This window comes from Moschus berezovskii, chromosome 11, assembly GCF_049115385.1.
Source record: "Moschus berezovskii isolate FMDL1 chromosome 11, NW_MosBer_1.0, whole genome shotgun sequence".
Taxonomy (NCBI): domain Eukaryota; kingdom Metazoa; phylum Chordata; class Mammalia; order Artiodactyla; family Moschidae; genus Moschus; species Moschus berezovskii.
In genome coordinates, this window is record NC_142470.1 from 95,269,582 (window position 1) to 95,293,474 (window position 23,893).

The window sequence follows — 23,893 nt, forward strand, 5'->3', positions numbered from 1 at the left end:
TCTAGGTGAGTGATCATACCATCATGATTGTCTAGGTCGTGAAGATCTTTTTTGTACAGTTCTTCTGTGTATTCTTGCCACGTCTTCTTAATATCTTCTGCTTCTGTTAGGTCCATACCATTTCTTTCCTTTATTGTGCCCATCTTTGCATGAATTGTTCCCTTGGTATCTCTAATTATCTTGAAGAGATCTCTGCTGCTGCTACTGCTGCTAAGTCACTTCAGTCGTGTCCGACTCTGTGTGACCCCATAGACGGAAGCCCACCAGGCTCCCCCGTCCCTGGGATTCTCCAGGCAAGAACACTGGAGTGGGTTGCCATTTCCTTCTCCAATGTGTGAAAGTGGAAAGTGAAAAGTGAAAGTGAAGTCGCTCAGTCGTGTCCGACCCTTAGCGACCCCACGGACTGCAGCCTACCAGGCTCCTCCATCCATGAGATTTTCTAGGCAATAGTACTGGAGTGGCTTGCCATTGCCTTCTCCGTGAAGAGATCTCTAGTCTTTCCTATTCTGTTGTTTTCCTCTATTTCTTTACATTGATCGCTGAGGACGGCTTTCTTATCTCTCCTTGCTATTCTTTGGAACTCTGCATTCAAATGGGTATATCTTTCCTTTTCTCCTTTGCCTTTAGCTTCTCTTCTTTTCTCAGCTATTTATAAGGCCTCCTCAGACAACCGTTTTGCCTTTTTGTATTCCTTTTTCTTGGGGGTGGTCTTGATCCCTGCCTCCTGTACAGTGTCCTGAACTACCATCCATAGTTCTTCAGGCACGCTGTCTATCAGATCTAATCCCTTGAATCTATTTCTCACTTCTGCTGTATAATTGTAAGGGATTTGATTTAGGTCATACCTGAATGGTCTAGTGATTTTCCTTACTTTCTTCAATTTAAATCTGCATTTGGCAATAAGGAGTTGATGATCTGAGCCATAGTCAGCTCCTGGTCTTGTTTTTCTTACTGTTTATAGAGCTTCTTCATCTTTGGCTGCAAAGAATGTAATCAATCTGATTTCAGTGTTGACCATCTGGTGATGTCCATGTGTAGTTTTCTCTTGTGTTGTTGGAAGAGTGACTCAGTTATAGACATGTATTCTCTTTTTTATTCTTTTCCATTATGGTTTATCACAAGATATTTTATATAGTTCTCAGTGATGTACATTAGGACCTTATTGTTTATCCATTCTGAATGTGATAATTTGCATCTACCAACCCCATACTCCCAGGCCATCCCTCTCCCTCCCCCCTCCACCTTGTCAGCCCCAATTCTGTTCTCTATGTCTAAAAGTCTTTTCATTTTACAGATAGGTTCATTTGTACCATATTTTAGATTCCACCCATGTGATATCATGTGATAATTGTTTTTCTGTTTCTGACTTAACTTCACTTAGTGTGATAATGTCTATAGTTGCATCCACATTGCTGCACTTGGCATTATTTAATTTTTTATGACTGAGTAGTATTCCATTGTATACATACCATATCTTTGTCCATTTATCTGTTAATGGAAATTTAGGTTGTTTGGTGTCTTAGTTCTTGTGAATAGAGCTACTATGAGCATAGTGGTTCACGTGTCTTTTTGAATTACAGTTTTGCCTGGATATATTCCCAGGATTGCTGGATTATATGGTAATTCTATTTTTAGTTTTCTGAGGAACCTTCTTTTTGTTTTCCATGCAGCTGTACCAGCTTACATTCCCATCAGCAGTGCGGGAGGTTTCTTTTCTCCACATCCTCTCCAGCATTTGTTATTGATAGACTTTTTAATGATGATCATTCTGACTGCTATGAGATTGTACCTCATTGTAGTTTTGATTTGCATTTCTCTAATAATTAGTGAGGTTGAGCTTCTTTTCATGTGCTTACTGACTGTATATCTTTGGAAAAATATATATTTGAGGTGGAGAATTAACTATTGAGATTTTTTTTGCCTATTTTTTGATTGCATTGTTTGTTTTTTTGTTCTTGAATTATATAAGCTGTTTGTATATTTCGGAGTTAAGCACTTGTTGGTCCAATCATTTATAAAAATTTTCTCCCACTTCATATTTTGTTGTTGTTGGGTTTGTCTTCATATTTTGTTGTTGTTGGGTTTTTCTTATAGTTTTCTTCGCTGTGCAAAAGCTTGTAAGTTTTATTAGCTCCAATTTGTGTTTCTTTTGTTTTTATATCTATTGCCTTAGGAGATTAAGCTAAGAAAAACGATGGTACCATTTGTATCAGATGTTTTTGCTATGCTCTCTTTTAGGAGGTTTATGGTGTTCAACAAATAAAACTAGGCACTGAAGGTGGCAGAGCAGAAGGATATGAACTCACTTTCTTACAAAAATGCCAAAATATGTTTTAAGTCTTTAAGCCATTTTGAGTTCATTTCTGTGTGTTGTGAAAGGGTATGTTCTAACTTCATTTATTTACATGCAGCTGTCCAACTTTCCCAGCACCACTTGCTGAAGAGACTGTCATTTTCCCATTATTTATTCTTGCTTCCTTCATTGAAGATTAATTGACCGTAGATGTATAGGTTTATTGCTGGGCTCTCTATACTATTCCATTCATTTGCATGTCTGTTTTTGTACTGGGTGCAAACTGTTTTGTTTACTGTAGCTTTGTAGTATTGTCTGGGAGAGTTATGCTTCCTGCTTTTCTCCCCCCCTCCCCGAAAATTGCTCTGACAATTGTGGGTCTATGGTTCCACATAAATTTTTGGATTATTTTACTTCTGTGAAAAAATGTCATGAGGGGGTAATTTGATAGGGATCACTTTAAATCTGTAGATCGCTCTGGATAGTATTGCCATTTTAAGAATGTTCTTTCAATTCAAGAGCATGGGGTATTTTTCAGTTTCTTTGAATCTTCTTTTATTAATATTTTATAACTCTCAGCATGTAATTTTTCACCTCCTTGATCAAGTTTATGCCTAGGTTTTTAAATTTTTTGGTGAGACTTTTTATTCTCATGGAAGTTTTTTTTTTTTTTTCAATTTATTTATTTTTAATTGGAGGATAATTGCTTTACAGTATTGTGTTTGTTTCTGCCATATATCTTTTGGTGAGATTTTAAAGGACATTCTCTACTGTGAAGGAATGCAACCAATTTCTGAATGTAAATCTTGTATCCTACTACTTTGCTGAATTCATTTATTAGATCTGTTCGTTTTTGTGTATAGTTCTTAGGGATTTCTATATATGTACCATGTCACCTGCATATAGTAACAATTGTACCTCCTTTCTTCCAGTTTGGATCCTTTTTATTTGTTATGTGATAGTTGTTATCTTGAATGGATATTGAATCTTATCAAATGCTTTTTCTGCATCTATTGAGATGATCATATGGTTTTTGACTTGCTACTGTGATGTGTTATGTTGATTTGTGTATGTTGAACCATACTTGTGAACCTGGGGTGAATCCCACTTGGTCGTGTTATATATGCATCAACGATATTGACCTGTAATTTTCTTTTTTGGTGGTTTCTTCCTCTGGTTTTGGTATTCGAGTGATGGTGCCTTTATAGAATGTCTTTGAAAGTGTTCTGTCTTCTTCAGTCTTTTATATTCGTCTTTGAGAGAATTTGTCTATGGTGCCCTCCAGTCCTGGGCTTTTTGTATTGGAAGTTCAGTTTTGTTTACCCTTTCAAAGAACCAGCTCTTGATTTTGTTGGCTTTTTTTTCCCCTATTGTTTTCTTAATCTCCATTTTTTCTCCCCCGCCCCCATCTTTATTTCCTTCCTTCTTCTGACTTTAGGTTGTTTATTCTTTTAAAAATTCTTTTGTGTAGTAGATTAGGCTTTTTACTTGGGATATTTTTCTTGTTTTTGATGAAGACCTGTATCACTATGAAATGCTCTCTAAGAACTGCTTTTGCTGGATTGCATAGATTTTGTATGGTTGTGTTATTGTTTGTCTCAAGGTACTTTTTAATTCCTTCTTGAACATTTTTTTTTTTTAGTAGCATGTTGTTCAGTCTCCATGTAATCATTTTTTTTTTGTTTGTTTGTTTTGGTTGGTTTCTAGTTTCATGCCATTGTGATCAGAGAAAATGCTTGAAATAATTTCTGAACCCATAAATTTGTTTAGGTTAGTTTTGTGCCTCAGGACATGTGGTCAATCCTAGAAAATGTGTGTGCACTTGAAAAATACGTATATTCTGTGGGATTTTGTTGGATGCAGTGTCCTGAAAATATCTGTTAAGACTTTCTGTTGTAACATTTGGGACCTCCGTTGCCTTATTGATTCTCTGTCTGGAAAATCTCTCCACTGATGTGAGTGGGGTGTTAGTCTCCTACTATTATTGTCTTCCTGCTGATTTCTCCCTTCATACCTGTTAGTTATTTATGTATTTGGATGCTCTTAAATTATGTGCTTATTTGTTGATGAGTGTAAAATCTTTCTCTTGTATGGATCCTTTTATCATTATATAGTGTCCTTTATCTTTGTAGCCTTCGCTTTAAAGTCTGTTTTATCTGATATGAGTATTGCAAGTCCCACTTTCTTTATTTTTGCATGAGGTATCTTTTTCCATGCCCTCACTTTCAATCTGTATGTGACCTTTGCCCTAAGGTGGATCTCTTGTAGGCAGAATATTGTAGGTTTTTATTTTTTAATCCAGTCTGTCACTCTTTCATTTTTTAAAAACTTTACATATGATAGTATATATCCCCTCTTCATTTAAAAAATTAATTAATTTTTGGCTGTGCTGGGTCTTTGTTGTGTGTGGGCTTCTCACTGCGGTATCTTCTTTTGTTGCTGAGCACAGGCTTTATGGGTGCGGGTTCAGTAGTTGCAGCATACAGACCCATTAGTTGTGGGGCCAGGCTTACTTGCTCCGTGGCACGTGCAGTCTTCCAGCACCAGAGATCGAAATTGTGTCTACTTCATTGGCAGGCAGATTCTTATCCAGTGCACCACTAGGGAAGTCCCACTCTATGTCTTTGGATTGGAGTATTGACATTTAAGGTAATTATTGATTCGTGTATTTATTGCTATTTCTTTTTTTCTTCCTTTAAAAATATTGAAATATAGTTGATTTACATTTTTCATTAAAATGTTGAAGTGTAGTTGATTTACATATTGCCACACCAGACTGTATTTTCTAATTGATTCTTTGCTTCTTCCTTTCTTTTACTTTTTGTGATTTGATCATTTACTTTTATTCTGCCACTCCCTTCTGGCCTGCAGTATTTCTGTATCAAAATCAACTGATTGCCTTATGGAGGTTCCCTAGTAATGAACTCCGTTTTTATTTTGCTGCCTTTAGAATTCTCTCTTTAACTTTTACCATTTTTAATATGTCTTGGAGTAGGTCTATTTGGGTTCATCTTGTTTGGGACTTTCTGTGCCTCCTGTATCTGGATATGTTTCCTTCTTTAGGTTTTGGAAATTTTCAGCCATAATTTCTTTAAATACATTTTCAATCCCCTTTTTTCTTTCTTTTTCTTCATCTCTACATAGACTGGCCTGCTTTATATTATCCCATAGGTCTCTTACGTATATATGTATATGTTTTTCATTTGGCTTTCTGTCTGCTCTTTTGATTGGGTAATTTCCATTAGTTTGTCTTCTAGGTCACTTATTCTTCTGCATTATTCATTTTGCTATTTACTACCTTGAGCTAAGCTTTCATCTTGGCAAATGAGTTTTTAGATTTTACTTAGCTCCTTTTCACAGTTTCTAGTTCTTTTTTTTTTTTTTTATAATAATCTGTATTTCTCTTGATAGCCTTTCTTAATTCCTTCAGTATTTTCATTACCTCCTTTTTCAACTCAGTGTCTATTAGACTGAAGAGTTTTGTTTCATTGTTCCTTCAGGGAAATATTCTTGATATTTTAACTGAGAGTAGTTTCTCTGCTTCTCATTGTCCTTGTATTTCTCTTAGTTCGAGAGTTTAGGAGAAACAGCTGTCTCGTGTAGTTTTAGAGGGCTATTTATAAGCAGGAACATCCCTGTATAGCTTGTGTGGGTTTTAATATTTTTTTGGTGTGAAGGCTGTTTTTGATTTGGATGCTTGCTGTCTCTTTCATCAGCATGTGCTGGTTGTTACCACCTTGATAAGGGGTATGCAAGTGCACAGATAATCGACTCATGCAGGTTCCCAGGAAGGTGGGGGCTGCAGTTGTGTTCCTCTGCAGTGACAGTGTTATTTTGCAAACCCCCAGAGAGGTGGGGGCGGTGGTTGGCATCGAGTCATGAAACCCTTGGCAGCAGTAGCAGGCCTCACATGCTCCCAGGGAAGTTGACCCTGATGGCAGACTCGGGGCAGTGGCAGGCCATGCAAGTTCCCAGAAAGGTGGGGGCATTGACCTGCATCTGTTTGTAGAACTCTCGGCAACAGCAGTGGCAGCAGTCTGTGCCTACCTCTGGAATCTGAGATGGCAGCCACGACTTTCACCCACCCCTGGAATTTGGGTGGGCCGCCTATGAGCATATGGAGAAAGAAGCGTCTGTGACACCCCTCTCCTCACGCCCCCTAATGGTGGTCCCTTGTCTCTCTGAAGGACCCAGGCTTCTTCTTGGACTCCATCAGTTGTGGCGTACCACCTCGTAGCCCCTTCAGACTGTCTTCACACAGCCAACTCCAGTCCTGTCCTTTGGGCCTGACCTCCAAAGCCCAGGCCTCAGTACACAAGCTCCACCTGCCCTAGTGGTTGAATAGACAAGCATCTTAGGCTGTGTGGAGCTGGCCAGCACCAACAGTCTGTTCAGGTCTCTCTTGGCTTTGTCCTCTGCACATCTGTTGCTGAGCTCTCCTCTGAGGCTCCCTTCCTCCCTCTCTGTTCCAGCTGATCTCATCAGTAAGGGGACTTCCCAGTGTGCAGAAACCTTTTCCTCTTTCACAGCTCCCTCCCAGAGGCACAGGTCCTGTCCTGATTCCTGTCTTTATTTTCTCTTTTCTTTTGCCCTGCCCAGTTATGCGGAGATTTTCATGCTCCTTTGGAAGTCTGTCTTCTGGTATTGTTCAGTAGATGTTCTTTGAAAGTTGGTCTACATGTAGATGTACTTTTGATGTGTCTGTGGGAGGAGGGCGCTGCATTCTATTCCTCACATTTTTCTGTTGGGTTATTTGCCTTTTAAAAAACGTCCATCTGAAGGTGTTCATTATACTAAGATACTAATTTTGTATTATTATACATGAGAAGTATTTTCTTTTAATCTGTTGCTTATATAATACGTAGTTTTTTTAATTTTGGTGTACTCCAGTTTACTGCTTTTTTGCTCTTAATGGCTTTTTTCTTTTATTTTAGAAGACCTTTATACCAGTGCCAGAAAGATATGTTTCCATTATTTTTTTAATCTGTTATTTGTGATACAGTGTGTGAATGATATGACTGTTTGCAAAATGGGTAACCAATTAACCCAACACTATTTATGCCTGATTTATCTTTCCTCATTGATTTGTAAAGCTGTCTTGTGTATAAATTACCCTGTACACATAGATCTGTTTCAGTCTGTTTATATGAATACTGTGTGGTTTAAATTTTTCTAACTATAGCTTTATAATACTTGCCATTTTTCTAATAGAATCGTTTTTGTTTTCTCCTTTTTTGCTTAAACATTTACTCCTACATATTAGATTTAGAATGTTTGTTCTCTAAAAAACCTTAATGGGCATTTAATGGGTACTCTACTGAATTTGTATTGATGTATTTACAGTACTCAATCTTTCTGTCCAAAAACAGGTTTTTATTTCTTCATTTATTTAGATTTCATTTTGTGTCCCTCAGCGAGTTTTTACATTTTTTTTCCATAACATTCTTTTGTAATGTTTCCATAACATGCATTTTGGAAGACGTGTTAATTTTTATTTATTTGTATATGTCATAAATATTATTTAAATTGCTATTAAAGAAAAGAGTTTTATTTTTTATGTTTTCTGGTTAATTATTATTGGAGTAACCCATCATTCTGGTTTACTGATACTAGGTACATACATGCCCATCTCACTGTCCCATTGTCCTAATTTGAATAATGATTACATGGTGACCATTGTCGTTAGCAATTTAGAATTTCTTTAATTTTCAGTTAACAGAAAACTTCTCCAGTGGTTTATTAAACAAATAAGAGGTTTATTTATCTTATAACAGGAAATCGGCTGGTGGGTGATCCGTGGCTGATACAACAGCTCTAAAATATCTTCAGGAACCCAGCCTTTTGATTTTTCTAATTCACTGTCATTAGCATGTACTTTTTCATCCTTTTTGTAAGATGGTTGTTGTACCTTCTGACATTATTTCAGTCTTTCAAACAGAAAGAAAGGAATGTGTCAGGAGCACAATGAAATTTTAGTGTCCCTCTCCCCCAGCACACAGCCCCAAGAAGGACGAGTTCCCCAGCAACTTCCACCTACATTCGATTTATCAGAACTGTGACACATATCCTCCTCTATTGCAGAGAAGAATAAGGGAAGCAAGAATTGAATGCATAATTTAATAATTTAAACTTTATTCTGAGACAGTTAAATGTTATTCAGAGTTTTTAGCTGGGCTCTGACAGTGAAATTGATGGATTTGAAACATTCATCAGGAAGTGATCTGAAGAATGAATTAGTTGGGCAAATGACTCTGAAGGCAAAGAAAGCTTAGCATATTGATTAAAGGAAAGAAGAGAAAAAGTTTTAAATGTGAGATCAATATTCTTTAATTCTAAAATGTTTAATCTGGGAAAATGGCTGAGCAATGATCCATTTAGGGTGTTAGAGTATTTCAAACAGATTAAAATAATTCTCTTAGATGATTTCTTTATAAGGTTGGTAAGGCAGCAGTGTAAGTTGAATAGTTCAGGCATTTACTATTTTGATTTTCATAGTAATGAATGGCTTAAGTATCAGCACTGAAAACTAGAAGACATGCCATCTACCTGTCACAAACATTGATGTTCTTCAGTTAAATATGGTTTGAATGGTGCTGAGTTAAAGCCTTCAAAGGTTTACTTATGACTTCTCTCTTGTGATTGACCAGAGGGAACCCCCAACAGAACTCTGGTTATGGCTTCTTCAAGGTTAGAAGTTTATGGGGCAATCTTTTGGCCTGTTACCATAGGGGAAGACATTAAGTTTTCTTGTCAGAGCAAGCACAAAATAGACTGGAAACTCCTAAGTTTCCTATAGGAAAAAGGTCAGCCTATAGCTTTCTTGATCTGCACCTTAATTTTGGCATGAATAGTTAAAACCATGACAAAACCATTCTGCCTACATTTGATGTTTCATGTTAGGACTGCCTTGGACTCTGTGATTCTATGAATATTCTCTTCATTTTGCTATTTCTTGGAATCAGGAATAAAACGTTAGAGAAAAGGTAAAAATTTCCTACATCCCTGTATTACACCTGAAGGATTAAAGTATGGTTATGCACAGTTCTGGTGACAAACCTTGTCTGACAAATAACCTTGTGTTTAATTACAAGCCAGCATAGACATGAGTCTTTAACAGTGATTCTTAACCAGTCTACTGAAAGCAAGCATTCTTCTTTTCCAGAAAAATGGGCACATGTTGGTACTCAAAATTTTCCTTAAGGAAGCAGGAGCTCTTGATACAGAAAAAAATATAATCAAAGTTTTCAACAGACGGAAGGACCTTTGCACTATAAAACAGTGCTGTGGCTCTTTAAGAAAACAAAACAGAAAAACAAGGCTTAAAAAACTCAGATTTACTGGTTTCAGCAAGATTCATGGTGACATTACATCTAAAACGTAGAGCAAGCAGTCAGCTTAGATTTAAGAAGACTGCATGGAGAACAAGAACAGTGCCAGGAAGCAGTGCACAGTGGTTTGAGCATTATGGAAAATCTAATAACAGATAAAACAGGATATACAATCAGTTCGGAAGAGAGTTTAATTTCATTTTAATTCAAAAATTATTTCTTGGGACTTCCCTGGTGGTCCAGTCTCTAAGACTCTATGCTTCCAACGCAGTGGGGTGTGGGTTCGATCCCTGATCAGGGAACTAGATCCCACATGCGACAACTAAAAGTTTGTGTGTTGCAACTAAGAACCAGCACAACCCAATAAATAAATATTTAAGGAAAGAACTATTTCTTAACATCTTTTGTATGTCAGCCTTTGTGGTACATGCAGAAGATGCATTAATGAACAAGGCAGATGTGCTTCCATCCTTCTTCGGACTTAACAGTCTACTGGTGAGGGTTAAAAAGTCTGAAATAATGAAGAGGAAAGTAATGGTGGATACATCTAAGAGACCCAGTCTGCATATAACTAGGATTCCAGAAAGAAGATATCACTTAAAAACTGGTGAAGATGTTAAGTTTCATAGTTATAAAGGTGAAAGCCCTAGTGATCCAGGCAGAAACTGTATAAATGTAAAAAGAGATAGACCAGACTTAGATAGCCAAGCAACTCATTCTCAAGGTTGAGTGAAAAAAAGATCGATTAATTGTAATTTATTGCGTGGATTTCAAGTCACATAATCAAGTTGTATGCTAGGACAGTATTCTCAGACATGTATGGGCTCAAAGAACCTTTCATCTATATATATTTCCTAAAATATAATAATCAAAATGAAGAACTTAAGAAATGGAGAAGTTATGATATAAAACGATGATTGCACCAGGCTTCCCTGGTGACTCAGTGGTAAAGAATCCATCTGCGAGTGCAGAAGATGCAGGTTTGATCCCTGGGTCAGAAAGATCCCCCAGAGAAGGAAATGGCAACTCACTCCAGTATTCTTGCCTGGGAAATGCCATGGACAGAAGAGCTGGGTGGGCTGTAGTCCATGGATTGCAAGAGTTGGACACGGTTTAGTGACTAAACAACAGCGAGTAATAAAAATAGAGTACATGTATGCTCAGTCATTTCTGACTCTTTGCTACCCCATGGACTGTAGCCCACCTGGTTCCTCTGTCTGTGGTATTTCCCAGGCAAGAATACTGAAGTGGGTTGCCATTTCTTCCTCCAGGGGATCTTTCCAGTCCAGGGATCAAACCTGAGTCTTTTGGATCTCCTGAATTGGTAGGCAGATTTTTTTTTTTTAATCACTGAGCCACCTGGGAAGATACAAATAGTTGTTATCTTTATAAAATAGTATAAACTGTTAAAAAAAATTAAAAACAATAACTTTGTCCTAAAATAATGTCATCAAAAATTAGCATGTAAGCCAAGGTGTAAGGGCTTTTAAATTTATAAGAAGAAATCAATAGTTTCATATTTCTTTTGAAATTGATGATACCCATTAGTAGAACATAAGTAGGAGGATGAGTATCTTCTAAACCACTGGGGGTAAAGGAGATGTTTGGATAAAATTCTGTATGGCACAAAAGGAAATGGCAAGGATGCCTCCTAAGAACAGAAAACATAAAATAAAATGACACCAATTATAAGTTCAAATCATTTTAACACATATTTATTGGTTGTTCACTAATTGCCAAGCTTAAAGAGCAATATACCTTTCGGTAAGGTAGTTATGGAAGGTCTCATTAAAAATGTGAAAAGGAGATGAAGGTGTAAATTGTTCCTTGAACTGGGAGCATTCCAAACAGCAACTGCAGAAGACTTCTCAAGTCCATGCCTGTATAGTTTGTTTTGTTTTGGGAGTTTAAAGGGTGCTTGGGATTGAAAGTAGAGATGGCTGTAAAGAGATATGTGATGATTTTGTGGTAGAGAGTGGGTGAAATGAGTAGTGTAAACTTAAGTATTAGCTTTTTTTCTGAGTGTCATGAAAGGTTTTGACTTTAGGAGTGGCAGTTATCAATCTGGTTCTATGTTAAAAATGGAGTGTGGGTGGTTGAAAAGTAAAGACAGAAGCAGAGACCATTATGAGTCTATTATAGTAATTAAAGCAAAAGATTGTGATAGGTTGGACCAGAGTGATAGTAATTGGATATCAGAAATGGTATGGCACTATTAGACATGTCTTTGAAAGATAGTGATAAGAAAATGTCAATAAGTGATAAAAGACAAGATGTAAAATTATACTGTATAATCACAAGTTGAAAATATTTTATTTCTGTCTATAAATAGAAAAGGTAAATAGCATTTTTACTTTAGGGTAAGATTTTTATTTGTGGTTGTACATGTGTGTAAATTTCTTATGCTTTTCTGTATTTTGTATATTCCCTTTTATAATTTGAGAAGAGGCTTAAGTTTTTTCAAAATATTTTTCTTTCATAGAACAAAGAGGTGAAGAAGAAGATGTCAGATTCAAAGAAAACATCTGCATCTACTTTAAAGTAAGTAATTCTGTGATTTTTCTGCATGAGAACAAATATGCATATGAATTAAATTTTAAAAGTTTTGACAACTATATTTTTAATATATTTTATCTCCCTGACTCAAATGGGACATCATTCTGATTGAATTATTTTACTTTTTTAGATTTATGCTTTGCATCTTTAGAAGATTTTGGTGTTAGAATTTCTTTGCTAATTTTTTTCTTCTTTTAATAGAAAAGATACAGATGCTTCCACAGCTATTGAAACTGTAACTGCAGCTTCTGCTAGTAAGTTGTTAATTTTAATACTCCTCCAGTATGAGTATATTTTGTCAGTTTACTGGAAACTTCTTGCAAGATGATGCTAGGAAAATGGTATTCATTGTGCTTTAGTAGAAGGGATCCATATTGGCCCCTATTCTAAGCTAGTGATCCACCGGAGAAAGCCCATATTCTTCAGCCTTGCATAAATGACCCCTTACCCTTTCCCCCAGATTACTTTTTCAGTCTCTTGTCACACAGGTGTGTATTATGTTTCATTTACTCAGAGCAGTTTATTTTCCATCTGTTCTTTCCTATTTCATTTCACAGGTCTTTATACTGTCCATTCACGTGGAGTCCTTGTCTAAATTCCAGTTAACTTTTACTTAGTAACAACCTGCTCCAGTATTCTTGCCTAGAGATACCGTGGTAAAGGAGCCTGGTGGGCTGTTGTCCATGGGGTCGCACAGAGTCGGACACAACTGAAGCAACTTAACATGCGTGCATGCATTGGAGAAGGAAATGACAACCTACTCCAGTATTCTTGCTTGGAGAATCCCAGGGATAGAGGAGCCTGGTGGGCTGTTGTCTATGGGATCGCACAGAGTCGGACACGACTAAAGCGACTTAGCAGCAGCAGTAAGCACTTCTGAAGTACCTACTTAGTAGGTACCAGGCCTTATGCAAGGTATGAAAATACAAAGCCAATTAAAACTCTTGTGGAGGCTTAAGGTGGGGCAAATTCCAATTTATTCTTTAAGGCCTGTCTTAGAAAATGCTTCTTTGTGATACGTTTCATGACCCTTAGGCAGTTCAGTTCAGTCCAATCACTCAGTCATGTCTGACTCTTTGTGACCCCATGGACTGCAATAGGACAGGTTTCCCTGTCCATCACCAGCTCCTGGATCCTGCTCAAACTCATGTCCATTGAGTTGGTGATGGCATCCAACCATCTTATCCTCTGTTGCCCCCTTCTCCTCCTGCCTTCATTCTTTCCCAGCATCAGGGTCTTTTCCAGTGAGTCAGTTCTTCACATCATATCTTTGATCTGCTTCCAGTCTAAGGGACTCTCAAGAATTTTCTCCAACACCATAATTCAAAAGCGTCAATTCTTTGGCACTCAGCCATTTTTATGGTCCAATTCACATATCCATACATGATTACTGGAAAAACCATAGCTTTGACTATACAGACCTTTGTTGGCTACAAAGTAATGTCTGCTTTTTAACATGCTGTCTAGGTTTGTCATAGCTTTTCTTCTAAGGAGCAAGCGTCTTTTAATTTCATGGCTAGAGTCAACATCTGCAGTCATTTTGGAGCCCAGGAAAATAAAACTTACCACTTTCCACTTTTCCCCCACCTATTCACCATGAAGTGATGGGACCAGGTGACTTGATCTTCATTTTTTGATTGTTTGAGTTTTAAGCCAGCTTTTTCACTCTTCTCTTTCACCTTCATCGAGAGACTCTTTAGTTCCTTTTTGCTTTCTGCCATAAGGGTGGTATCATCTGCATATCTGAGGTTATTGATATTTCTCCCCACAGTCTTGATTCCAGCTTGTGCTTTGTCCAGCTCAGCATTTTGCATGATGTACTCTACATATAAGTGATATAAGCAGGTGAAAATATACAGCCTTGACATACTCCTTTCCAAATTTTGAACTAGTCCGTTGTTCCATGCCTGGTTCTAACTATAGCTTCTTGACCTACATGCAGGTTTCACAGGAGGCAGGCAGAATACCATGGTGGTCTGGTGTTCCCATCTCTTGAAGAATATTCCACAGTTTTTTGTGATCCACACAGTCAAAGGCTTTAACATAGTCAATAAAGCAGAAGTAGATGTTTTTCTGGAATTCTCTTGCTTTTTCTTTCATCCAGGGGATATTGGCAATTTGATCCCTGGTCCGTTTGCCTTTTCTAAATCCAGCTTAAAGATCTGCAAGTTCTTGGTTCACGTACTATTGAAGCCTAGCTTGAAGGATTTTGAGCATGACCTTGCTAGCATGTGAAATAAGTGCAATTGTGTGGTAGTTTGAACATTCTTTGGCATTGCCCTTCTTTGGGATTGGAGTTTGGAATGATACTGACCTTTTCCAGTCCTGTAGCCACTGCTGAGTTTTCCAAATTTGCTGGCATATTGAGTGCAGCACTTTCACTGCATCATCTTTTCGGATTCGAAATAGCTCAACTGGAATTCTAGCACCTCCACTAGCTTTGTAGTGATGCTTCCTAAGTCTCACTTGACTTCCCATTCCAGGATCCCTGGCTCTAGGTGAGTGATCACACCATCATGGTTATCCACATCATTGAGATCCTTTTTGTGTAGTTCTTCTGTGTATTCTTGCCCCCTCTTATTAATCTGTTAGGTCCATGCCGTTTCTGTCCTTTATTGTTCCTATCTTTGCATGAAATGTTCCCTTGGTATCTCTAATTTTCTTGAAGAGATCTTTAGTCTTTTCGCATTCTCTTGTTTTCCTCTATTTCCTTACATCATTCACTTGGGAAGGCTTTCTTGTCTATCCTTGCTATTCTTTGGAATTCTGCATTCAGATTGTTATAGCTTTCCTTTTCTACTTTGCCTTTAGCTTCTCTTCTTTTCTCAGTTATTTGTAAGGCCTCCTCAGACAACCATTTTGCCTTTTTGCACTTCTTTTTCTTGGGGATGGTTTTATCACTGCCTCGTGAACAATGTTACGAACCTCCATCCATAGTTCTTCCTCAGTCAGATCTAATCCCTTGAATCATCTTGGCACTTCCATTTTATAATTGCAAGGGATTTGATTTAGGTCATACCTGAATGGTCTAGTGGTTTTCCCTACTTTCTTCAATTTAAGTCTGAATTTTGCAATCGGAGTTTATGATCTGAGGCACAGTCAGCTCCCGGTCTTGTTTTTGCTAACTGTATAGGACTTCTCCATCTTTGGCTGCAAAGAATATAATCAGTCTGATTACAGCATTGACCATCTTGTGATGTCCATGTATAGAGTCGACTCTTGTGTTGTTGAAAGAGGGTGTTTGCTATGACCGGTGTGTTCTCTTGGCAAAACTCCGTTAGCCTTTGCCATGCTTAATTTTGTACTCTAAGGCCAAGCTTGCCTGTTACTCCACGTATCTCTTGATTTCCTATTTTTGCATTCCGGTCCCCTATGATGAAATGGTGTTAGTTCTCTAAGGTCTTTCAGGTCATCATAGAACCGTTTAATTTCACCTTCTTTGGCATTAGTGGTTGGAGTATAGACTTGGATTCTTATGATATTCAATGGTTTGCCTTGGATATGAACAGAGATCATTCTCCCATTTTTGAGATTGCATTTCAGACTCTTTTGTTGACTATGAGGTCATCATAGAACCATTCAACTACAGCTTCTTTAGCATTAGTGGTTGGGGCATAGACTTGAATTATTATGATATTGAATCACTGGCCTTGGAAATGAATTGTATTGCTACAGTATTGAATGGTTTTCTTTGGAAACAAACTGAGATCATTCTGTCATTTTTGAAATTGCACCCGAGTGTTGCATTTTGGCCTCTTGTTGAATATGAGGGCTGTTCCATTTCTTCTCAGGGATTCTTGCCACCTAGTAGATACAGTGATCATATGAATTAAATTTGCCCATTCTGGTCCATTTTAGTTCACTGATTTCTAAAATGTCAATGTTTACTCTTGCCATCTCCTGGTTTTGCTCCTGCTGCTAAGTCGCTTCAGTCGTGTCTGACTCTTTGTGACCCCATAGACGGCAGCCCACCAGGCTCCTCTGTCCCTGGGATTCTCCAGGCAAGAACACTGGAGTGGGTTGCCATTTCCTTCTCCAATGCATGAAAGTGAAAGTAAAGTCACTCAGTCGTGTCCGACTCTTAGTGACCCCGTGGACTGCAGCCTACCAGGCTCCTCCGTCCATGGGCTTTCCCAGGCAAGAGTACTGGAGTGGGCTGCCATTGCCTTCTCTGATCTCCTGTTTGACCACTTCCAATTTACCTTGATTCATGGATCTAACATTCCAGGTTCCTATGCAGTATTGTTCTTTTCAGCATTGGACTTTTACTTTTACCACCAGACACATCCACAACTTGGCGTTGTTTCTGCTTTGGCTCAGCCTTTTCATTCCTTCTGGAGCTATTGCTCCGCTCTTCTCCTGTAGCATATTGGGTATCTACCGACCTGGGGAGTTCATCTTTCAGTGTCCTATCTTTTTGCCTTTTCATTCTGTTCATGGGGTTCTCAAGGCAATAATGCTGAAGTGGTTTGCCATTCCCTTCTCCAGTGGACCACGTTTTGTCAGAACTCTCCACCGTGACCTGTCCGTCTTGGGTGGCCCTCCATGGCATGGCACATAGTTTCACTGAGTTAGACAGGGCTGTGGTCCGTGTGATCAGTTGGTTAGTTTTCTGTGATTGTGGTTTTCATTCTCTCTGGATGAGAATGGATGAGGATAAGAAGCTTATGCCAAGTTAGCTCTTTCCTAAATGTAAATGATAGTTTTTTGTTTGTATTATGTTACTGATGTATTTTTCTTATTATTTTAGCCAAAACTGGACAAAACAAGACATCTGTAACCAAAGCAAATAAATCTTCAGGTATGTTTTCTATATTAAGATGTTAGACATATTAGTTAACTTTAAATTGTTTAAGATGGTTTTGTCAGTAGTCTTGGGTTTCATGTGATATGGTATTTGCTGAGTATATACCAATTTTTGAAATTTACAGTCATCTAGAAGTTTTGAGAAAGCATATTTAATAGTGCACTTTTCCTGCAGTTATTATCAAAATAAAATAATTTAACTGGCAAACTATTTCTCATGATGAATATTAAAAATATTTCCCTTTTCCTCTTATTTTGGTCTATTTCTTTTATAAAATACTCCAGATAACAAACTTACCGCAAATTATGTTCTTTTTGCCTTTTTTGTAGGCTACATTATATTTTAAAGTAACTAATTTAATTTAATTAGCTAATTTAATTTTTTCCTCCTTGCCCTAATATTTATCCCCCTTTCTGTTTTTCCTCTACTAGAAATAGTAAAGTGAATTTCTTTGTGGTAATCGCATAGAATAGTGAAAGAAACACCGTAAGGGTTCATTTGGGCTAAGGTTACTGCAGTGTGACAAAACTTTGGCATGACTAGGAAATGACTGGTTAAATAGCAATGTAAAGATTAGTATTTCTCTTTTTGAGGAAAAATTAAGGTCTCTCTTTGGATATGAACAGTGGATATGTAAGCTATTTGGATTAAATATTGTAGATGCCATTATTCCTTTTAATAACTTTTTAAAAGCAAGATCGTATTTTCACAGAAGGTCCTGTTAAATAGGGTGATTACCACCATTGTTTATAAATGGAGTTGTGTGCACAGAAATCAGTAAATTTCCCCAGACTTCACAATTTAACTTGGAATTCAGCTTGGATTTAATGACTTATGATCCTGGACTTTTTCCTCATATACTGTCTTGCTACCTGTTGAGAATCCTGATTTTAAGAACTAAACCTCTTGTTGCTCTCTGAATAAAAAGGTTCAGTTTTTCTTGTTCTCTGGCAGTCTTTTTAGTGACAGATGATCACAGTCTTTATATAAACATCATTTTGGACTATAGGCAGCAGTAATATATGCATATATCCAAAGTGTTAGAGCAGTTCAAAAAGTTCTGTTAAAATAGGACCCGTTACGAATGAGTCAAAACAATCTTGATGTGGCCTGACCATGGTACAGGTATTCTTAAGGGCTTCCCTGGTGAAAGAATTCTCAGCTGGGAAAGAATTTGCCTGCAATGCGGGAGACCTGTGTTTGATCCCTGGGTTGGGAAGATCCCCTGGAGAAGGGAATGGCTACCCACTCCAGTATTCTTTCCTAGAGAATACTATGCAGTCCATGGGGTTACAAAGAGGCAGACAAGACTGAGCGACTTTCGCTTGGAAGGGCTTGTTAATCGACTGGGAGCTAAGGAAGCATGAACTGGGAGTTCCTAAATATAACTGCTTTTGGAACCATTAAAGCCATCATAGAAATGTTTTTATATCCTATAGTTACTAATTTTGCTTTTAGTTGATTTAAGTAACTTGCCTGAATGGTATTTTTTAAGTACCCAGAAAGGGAGGTGAATTATCATTTCTAATTTAGCAAATGATCTGTGTCCCTAAAGATGATAAAGATGATATATTTTATGTTTTGAATAAAATATAGTCTGTTGCTCTTATATCCTTTGTGAGGTCTTTTCAGTATTGTTGATACTAGTTAATAAATAAACCAGTTTTGACTGAGCTTTTGTGATTTAGGGAAGTCAGCGGGTTCTGTCAAATCTGTGGTAACAGTAGCTGCTAAAGGTAGTAAAGCTTCAATCAAAACAGGTAAGACTGTTGAAAGGTTATATTAAGTTTATTCATAATTCTGCTTTAAAGAATATAATAAATATAATATCAAAAGCAAGTTTTAAATTTATATAATTTGTATCTAATAACATCTTGAAAAGTTTAGTAGATACAACTTTTGTTTTTAGGTGCTTTGGTCTTTGACAGTTTTTGCCATTGCAGATATTTTTGGAAACATTTCTGACAGCTGTATCATATTAGGCTGCTATGAACACTTCCCCCCTGTTTAATCTTTCTTTTCCTCATGTTTTTAGAGTTGTCACTTCATATTATCTTTCTCAGCGTATAAAACTCCCCTAATATTTCTACTTTAAAGATTTTCTTTCCATGTTATAAGAATGTATCCTCCATCAAGAAATGGAACACTGGATTGTAACATGTTGAAGCTAACATGATCTGTTTATTGGAAATAATAAAATAGAATTTTTGTGTGTGATTTTGGAGTGCTTTTGGCACATGAGGATCAAATTTGTGGATCATTAATAACCCTTAACAAAAATTATATCTCAGTTTATATTTTCTTTAATCTTACTGGTAAACAGATATTGAAAAAAATTAGAAATAAATACATGGAAAAGAGCTGCTTTTATAATGAAGTTGAACTACTTATTTACTGACGTATTAGTATGAAACATGCTAAATGACTGAATAGAGCCTTATAATAATGGTTTGACTCTACTTTTAAAAGCAAAATCTAGTGGAAAGAAGTCTCTGGAAGTCAAAAAGGCTGGAATTGTCAAAAACAAAGATACCAGTAAATCTGCGAATGTACCAGGTAAGCTTGAATTGCTATCATTGAGTGGTTTTGTTTCATTAAATCCTATCTATATACATTTGAGGTATATTGTAGAGTCGTTGCTTAAAAATCAAAAGGATTGTTTTGTGTTTCAAAGGAAAATTTGTATTAGTTTTGTCTTCAATCAGGTCAGCTTATGGAGACTTGAAATAACAAAATAACCTAGCTTAAGTTCCTGTTTATATTCATTAGTTTAATTGTATTAGTGTGTTTTTCTAGACTAATAAGGGCTCAGCTGGTAAAGAATCCGCCTGCAATGCGGGAAGCCTAGGTTCGATCCCTCGGTTGGGAAAATCCCCTGGAGAAGGGGAAGGCCAGTATTCTGACCTGGAGAATTCCATGGACTATATAGTCCATGGGGTCACAGAGTCGGACGCGACTGAGCAACTTTTACTTTGATCTTGCAGAAAGCTCTGAAATGAAGACAAATGTGGAAGTCGTGGAAGTCAAAACCACTGAAAATGGTGCTAAAGAAACTATTTCAGGTAGGTAAATAGAATTTTTATTTTGTTCTTTTATGTTTAAAGATGAAAGATTTAAAAAAATTTACTAAGGTTTTTGTGTCATATATATGTAGGAAATATATATTACATATTATATATTTATATATATATAAAATATGTTGGAAATGACAACCCACTGCAGTATTCTTGCCTGGGAAATCCCACGGACAAAGGAGCCTGGCGGGCCACAGTCCATGGGGTTGCAAAGAGTTGGAAACAGCTGAGTGATTCAATAGCAACAACTATATATATATATATTTTTTTCAATACCAGGATTATACCTAGGTGAATATAAGAATATTGTGATTCAGATCTTCACCTTATCTCTTGATTTTGCTCTCAGAAAAAATAAAACTGAATGTATTACTTAAAAGTTATTTTTGTAACCGTATCCTATTTAAATTTCTCTGGTCTTTTGCCTGTTATATACATTTTCATGAAGCTACTATTTAATCCATTGTGGAGTAAAGTTAGATCTTGATAAATAAAATATATTTGCATGAATTCTTATTTTATTTTGTATTTTAAGCTGCTTTGGAGGCCACAGAAAATGAACCAGTCAACAAGGTCAGTTTTTAATTTCACTTCTTTTTTTTAAGCTTAGGAGATTGTGACACAGTGTAGTTTTCTTACTATAAACCTAGGTAAAAAATGTACATATAAGGTATGGTGAAAATCCTGGTCTTTTGTGACCTTGTAAATATGTTTTGAGTTTAAAAATCTTGAGTTGCAGAGTAAGTCAGAAATTTAGGTGCAGATTATCATAAATAAATGTACATGTTATTGAGCATTTCTTTTCACTGAGAAGACAGTGTTAGGCCAGCTGGGTTTTTGAGTAGAAAAACAACAGAATTTTGTGAAATTCTTTTTTTCTTTTTTCTTATAGAGGCAAATGGGAGATATGTTAATACTTAGAATACCAGTTAATTTTTTGTATGTTTAGAGGAGCAAGTGGCGTTTGCAGTTCTATTTCAAGGACATTAAGTTCACTTTGTTTTCCTGTGCTTATATGTGTCATTTTGAATATGTTAAAATTTCATTAATTTAGAAATTAATGGTTAAGATCTTGAGACCCTTCAGGTGCTGAGGATAAGTTCATATTAGAATGGTTGCCCTATTCCTCAAGTAGTAATTAAGTAGTATGTGTTAACTTACTATTTTGGTTTGAGAATAATATTTTAAAGCAGCAGTAGAATATTTAGATTTACTTACTGCATTTTAGAAGGAATCATTTGCGAACACAGTTTGCATGCTATTTAAAAATCATTCTCAACTAGCTTATGAAAATTACAATTTCCTACCCTCTCACACTCCAGAAAGAAAAGTTATAAGTTGCTAAATTTATTATAGTGCACTTTTGTGGATTTCACCCAACATCCACTAAAGGAAAAGTTGGCATTTTGAGGGGAGTCATCTTGAAGAATAAAATAAATCTAAGAGAATAGAAGGCAGAAATGAAAGTATTTTGTAGTGAGGATTGGGTTATGGAGTAAGGATACTAAGAGACTAGGTAAGCTTTTTTATATTGCTTAAAAGGGATTATTTTACTCAGTACGATAAAAGGATATGCCCTGATTTCCAGTAGTCACGTGTGGATTTGAGAGTTGGACTATAAAGAAAGCTAAGCGCAGAAGAATTGATGCTTTTGAACTGTGGTGGTGGAGAAGACTTTTGAGAGTCCCTTGGACTACAAGGAGATCCAACCAGTCCATCCTAAAGGAAATCAGTCCTGTATAGGTCATTGGAAGGACTGATGCTGAAGATGAAACTCCCATTAAACATTGGCCACCTGATGCAAAGAACTGACTCACTGGAAAAGACCCTGATACTGGGAAAGATTGAAAGCAGGAGGAGAAGGAGATGACAGAAGATGAGATGGTTGGACAGCATCACCAACTCAATGGATATGTGTTTGAGCATACTCCGGGAGTTGGTGATGGACAGGGAAGCCTGGCATGCTGCAGTCCATGGGGCTGCAAAGAGTTGGACACGACTGAGCAACTGAACTGAACTGAGCTGATTTGGAGCATCAAATACTAGCATCACAAGGCACAGGAATGGGAACAGTATAGGAAAGGAAAGAGTTATAGTCAAAGACAGGAGCGTTATGTTTTTAAACTTGTTTTTAAGCAGTGGTTACAGAAGAGAGTATTCTATATACTTAAAAAGTGGGAAAATGCATTTTGTTTTGTTTTTAATTTGTGTTTTAGACCAACTTGCTGAATTAATCACAGTATTAAATGCAATTAAATACTAACAGTGATCTGCAGTGTAAAACTTAAATTTAAGTAAAACAGTTAATAAATTTTTAAATTTTAAAGTTTTTAATTTTTTTTAAAGTTTAAATTAAAAAAAAATTAAAACAGTTAAGTTTTAATGTCAATTCTTAAATTTGTTTTGAAGGAAATAGAAGAAATGTGTATGGTACTTATTTCTGATTTGCCTAGTAAAGGATATTCTGTTGAAGAAGTTTCCAACCTTGTAAAACCATTTGGTGGTTTAAAGGATATTTTGATTTTGTCATCTCATAAAAAGGTAAGAGTTGAAAATAGTTGTGAATTCATGTTGTCTGCAAGCGCATTTTGAAAAATATTAACTTTACAAAACTTGGAGGAAAGGGTTTAAGAGCAACACCTCAAAATAAACTGTCTCAAGCTAAGGCATTTTTAGAATACTAAATATAGTAATCACTTATTTTTAAAGTTTTATTCTATAATCAGGTATAGTTTTATGGAGGGAAGGATGGATTTCCCCATTAAAAATTTGCTTGAACATTTAACAGAATATACTTTATGTAATAATAGTTTTTTAACAACTTAAAAATTTTGTTTAGCTGTCTTTACTAGTATTTCTGCTTTTTTTTTTTTAACCGTTTATACTCAAATGGAAAATATCCATTTTCAGACTCGCAGTGATGGAGTCATCAGTACATAGAACCAACCTAGTTTTATCTGTATGTCTTCAGTTTTCTATAATAAGTGTTTATTGCTTTTGTAATTTTAAAACAAACTGTTAATAATGAACAACTTGTAGAAGATATTTATAGGACATGAAAGTTCAGAAAAGTTTAAATAATGGAAACAGCACCCTCAGAGTGGTAGGAAGTAGCGTTCTTATAGAAAGGAGTTGGTGATCATTAGAAATTTTTGAGAGTTGAACCAGTGTACTTAAGAAAACAAAGAAGGAAGGGATAGTAAGTGTAAATAATTATATTCAGTTTTACCTTATGTCAGAAGTAGATTACTTGAATGGTTGCACAGTTCTACATTAAAAATCATTGAATTGTACACTTAAACAGGTGAACTTTATGATATGTAAAGTATATTTCATTAAAACTATTTTCTAAAAAGCACATTATTTGTAATGTTTTGAGATGGATAAAAATTGAAAATATATTTTTTTAATATAAGAATTTTATGTGGTAATACATTGAAATAGGGGGAAATTGTGAAACTCGGGGAATGAATAATTCAGATTCGTAGTTTGCATCATATACCGAAGTGAATGTGCATAAATAGAAAATCCAAATACACATCTAGATTATTTATGCCCAGTTTTGATTAGAGTTGAATAGACTATTAAATTTTTGGAGAGTTAATGTTTTTCTAGATGTTATGTGGAAAAATATCAGATTCACTCATATAAACATTTTAAACATTTTTGAAATTAAAATTAACATAAAGCAAAATTAAAGTAAAAGATTTAAAATATTTTAAATGGGAAACAAAGGATTTGTGCAAACATGCTATAAAATACTAAAAGCTTGATAAATATGCTGCCTAATGACATAAAGAGATAATTCATTTTAAAAAGCTACAACTATAAATAA

At 36.2% G+C, this 23,893-nt stretch overlaps 1 protein-coding gene across 6 annotated transcripts in view; it reads left to right on the forward strand.

Moving 5' to 3' along the window:
* The window catches only part of ZNF638 (zinc finger protein 638), an 84,601-nt gene that overhangs the window by 35,584 nt on the left and 25,124 nt on the right, over positions 1 to 23,893 (forward strand). For all 6 annotated transcript variants that reach the window (XM_055400564.2, XM_088841565.1, XM_088841566.1 and 3 more), the window contains 8 exons: positions 12,104 to 12,162; positions 12,379 to 12,431; positions 16,928 to 16,978; positions 18,673 to 18,744; positions 19,454 to 19,540; positions 19,969 to 20,046; positions 20,594 to 20,631; positions 22,468 to 22,599. In XM_055400564.2, coding sequence (XP_055256539.2) covers positions 12,104 to 12,162; positions 12,379 to 12,431; positions 16,928 to 16,978; positions 18,673 to 18,744; positions 19,454 to 19,540; positions 19,969 to 20,046; positions 20,594 to 20,631; positions 22,468 to 22,599 — 570 coding nt within the window. The remainder of the gene's footprint in view (positions 1 to 12,103; positions 12,163 to 12,378; positions 12,432 to 16,927; positions 16,979 to 18,672; positions 18,745 to 19,453; positions 19,541 to 19,968; positions 20,047 to 20,593; positions 20,632 to 22,467; positions 22,600 to 23,893) is intronic.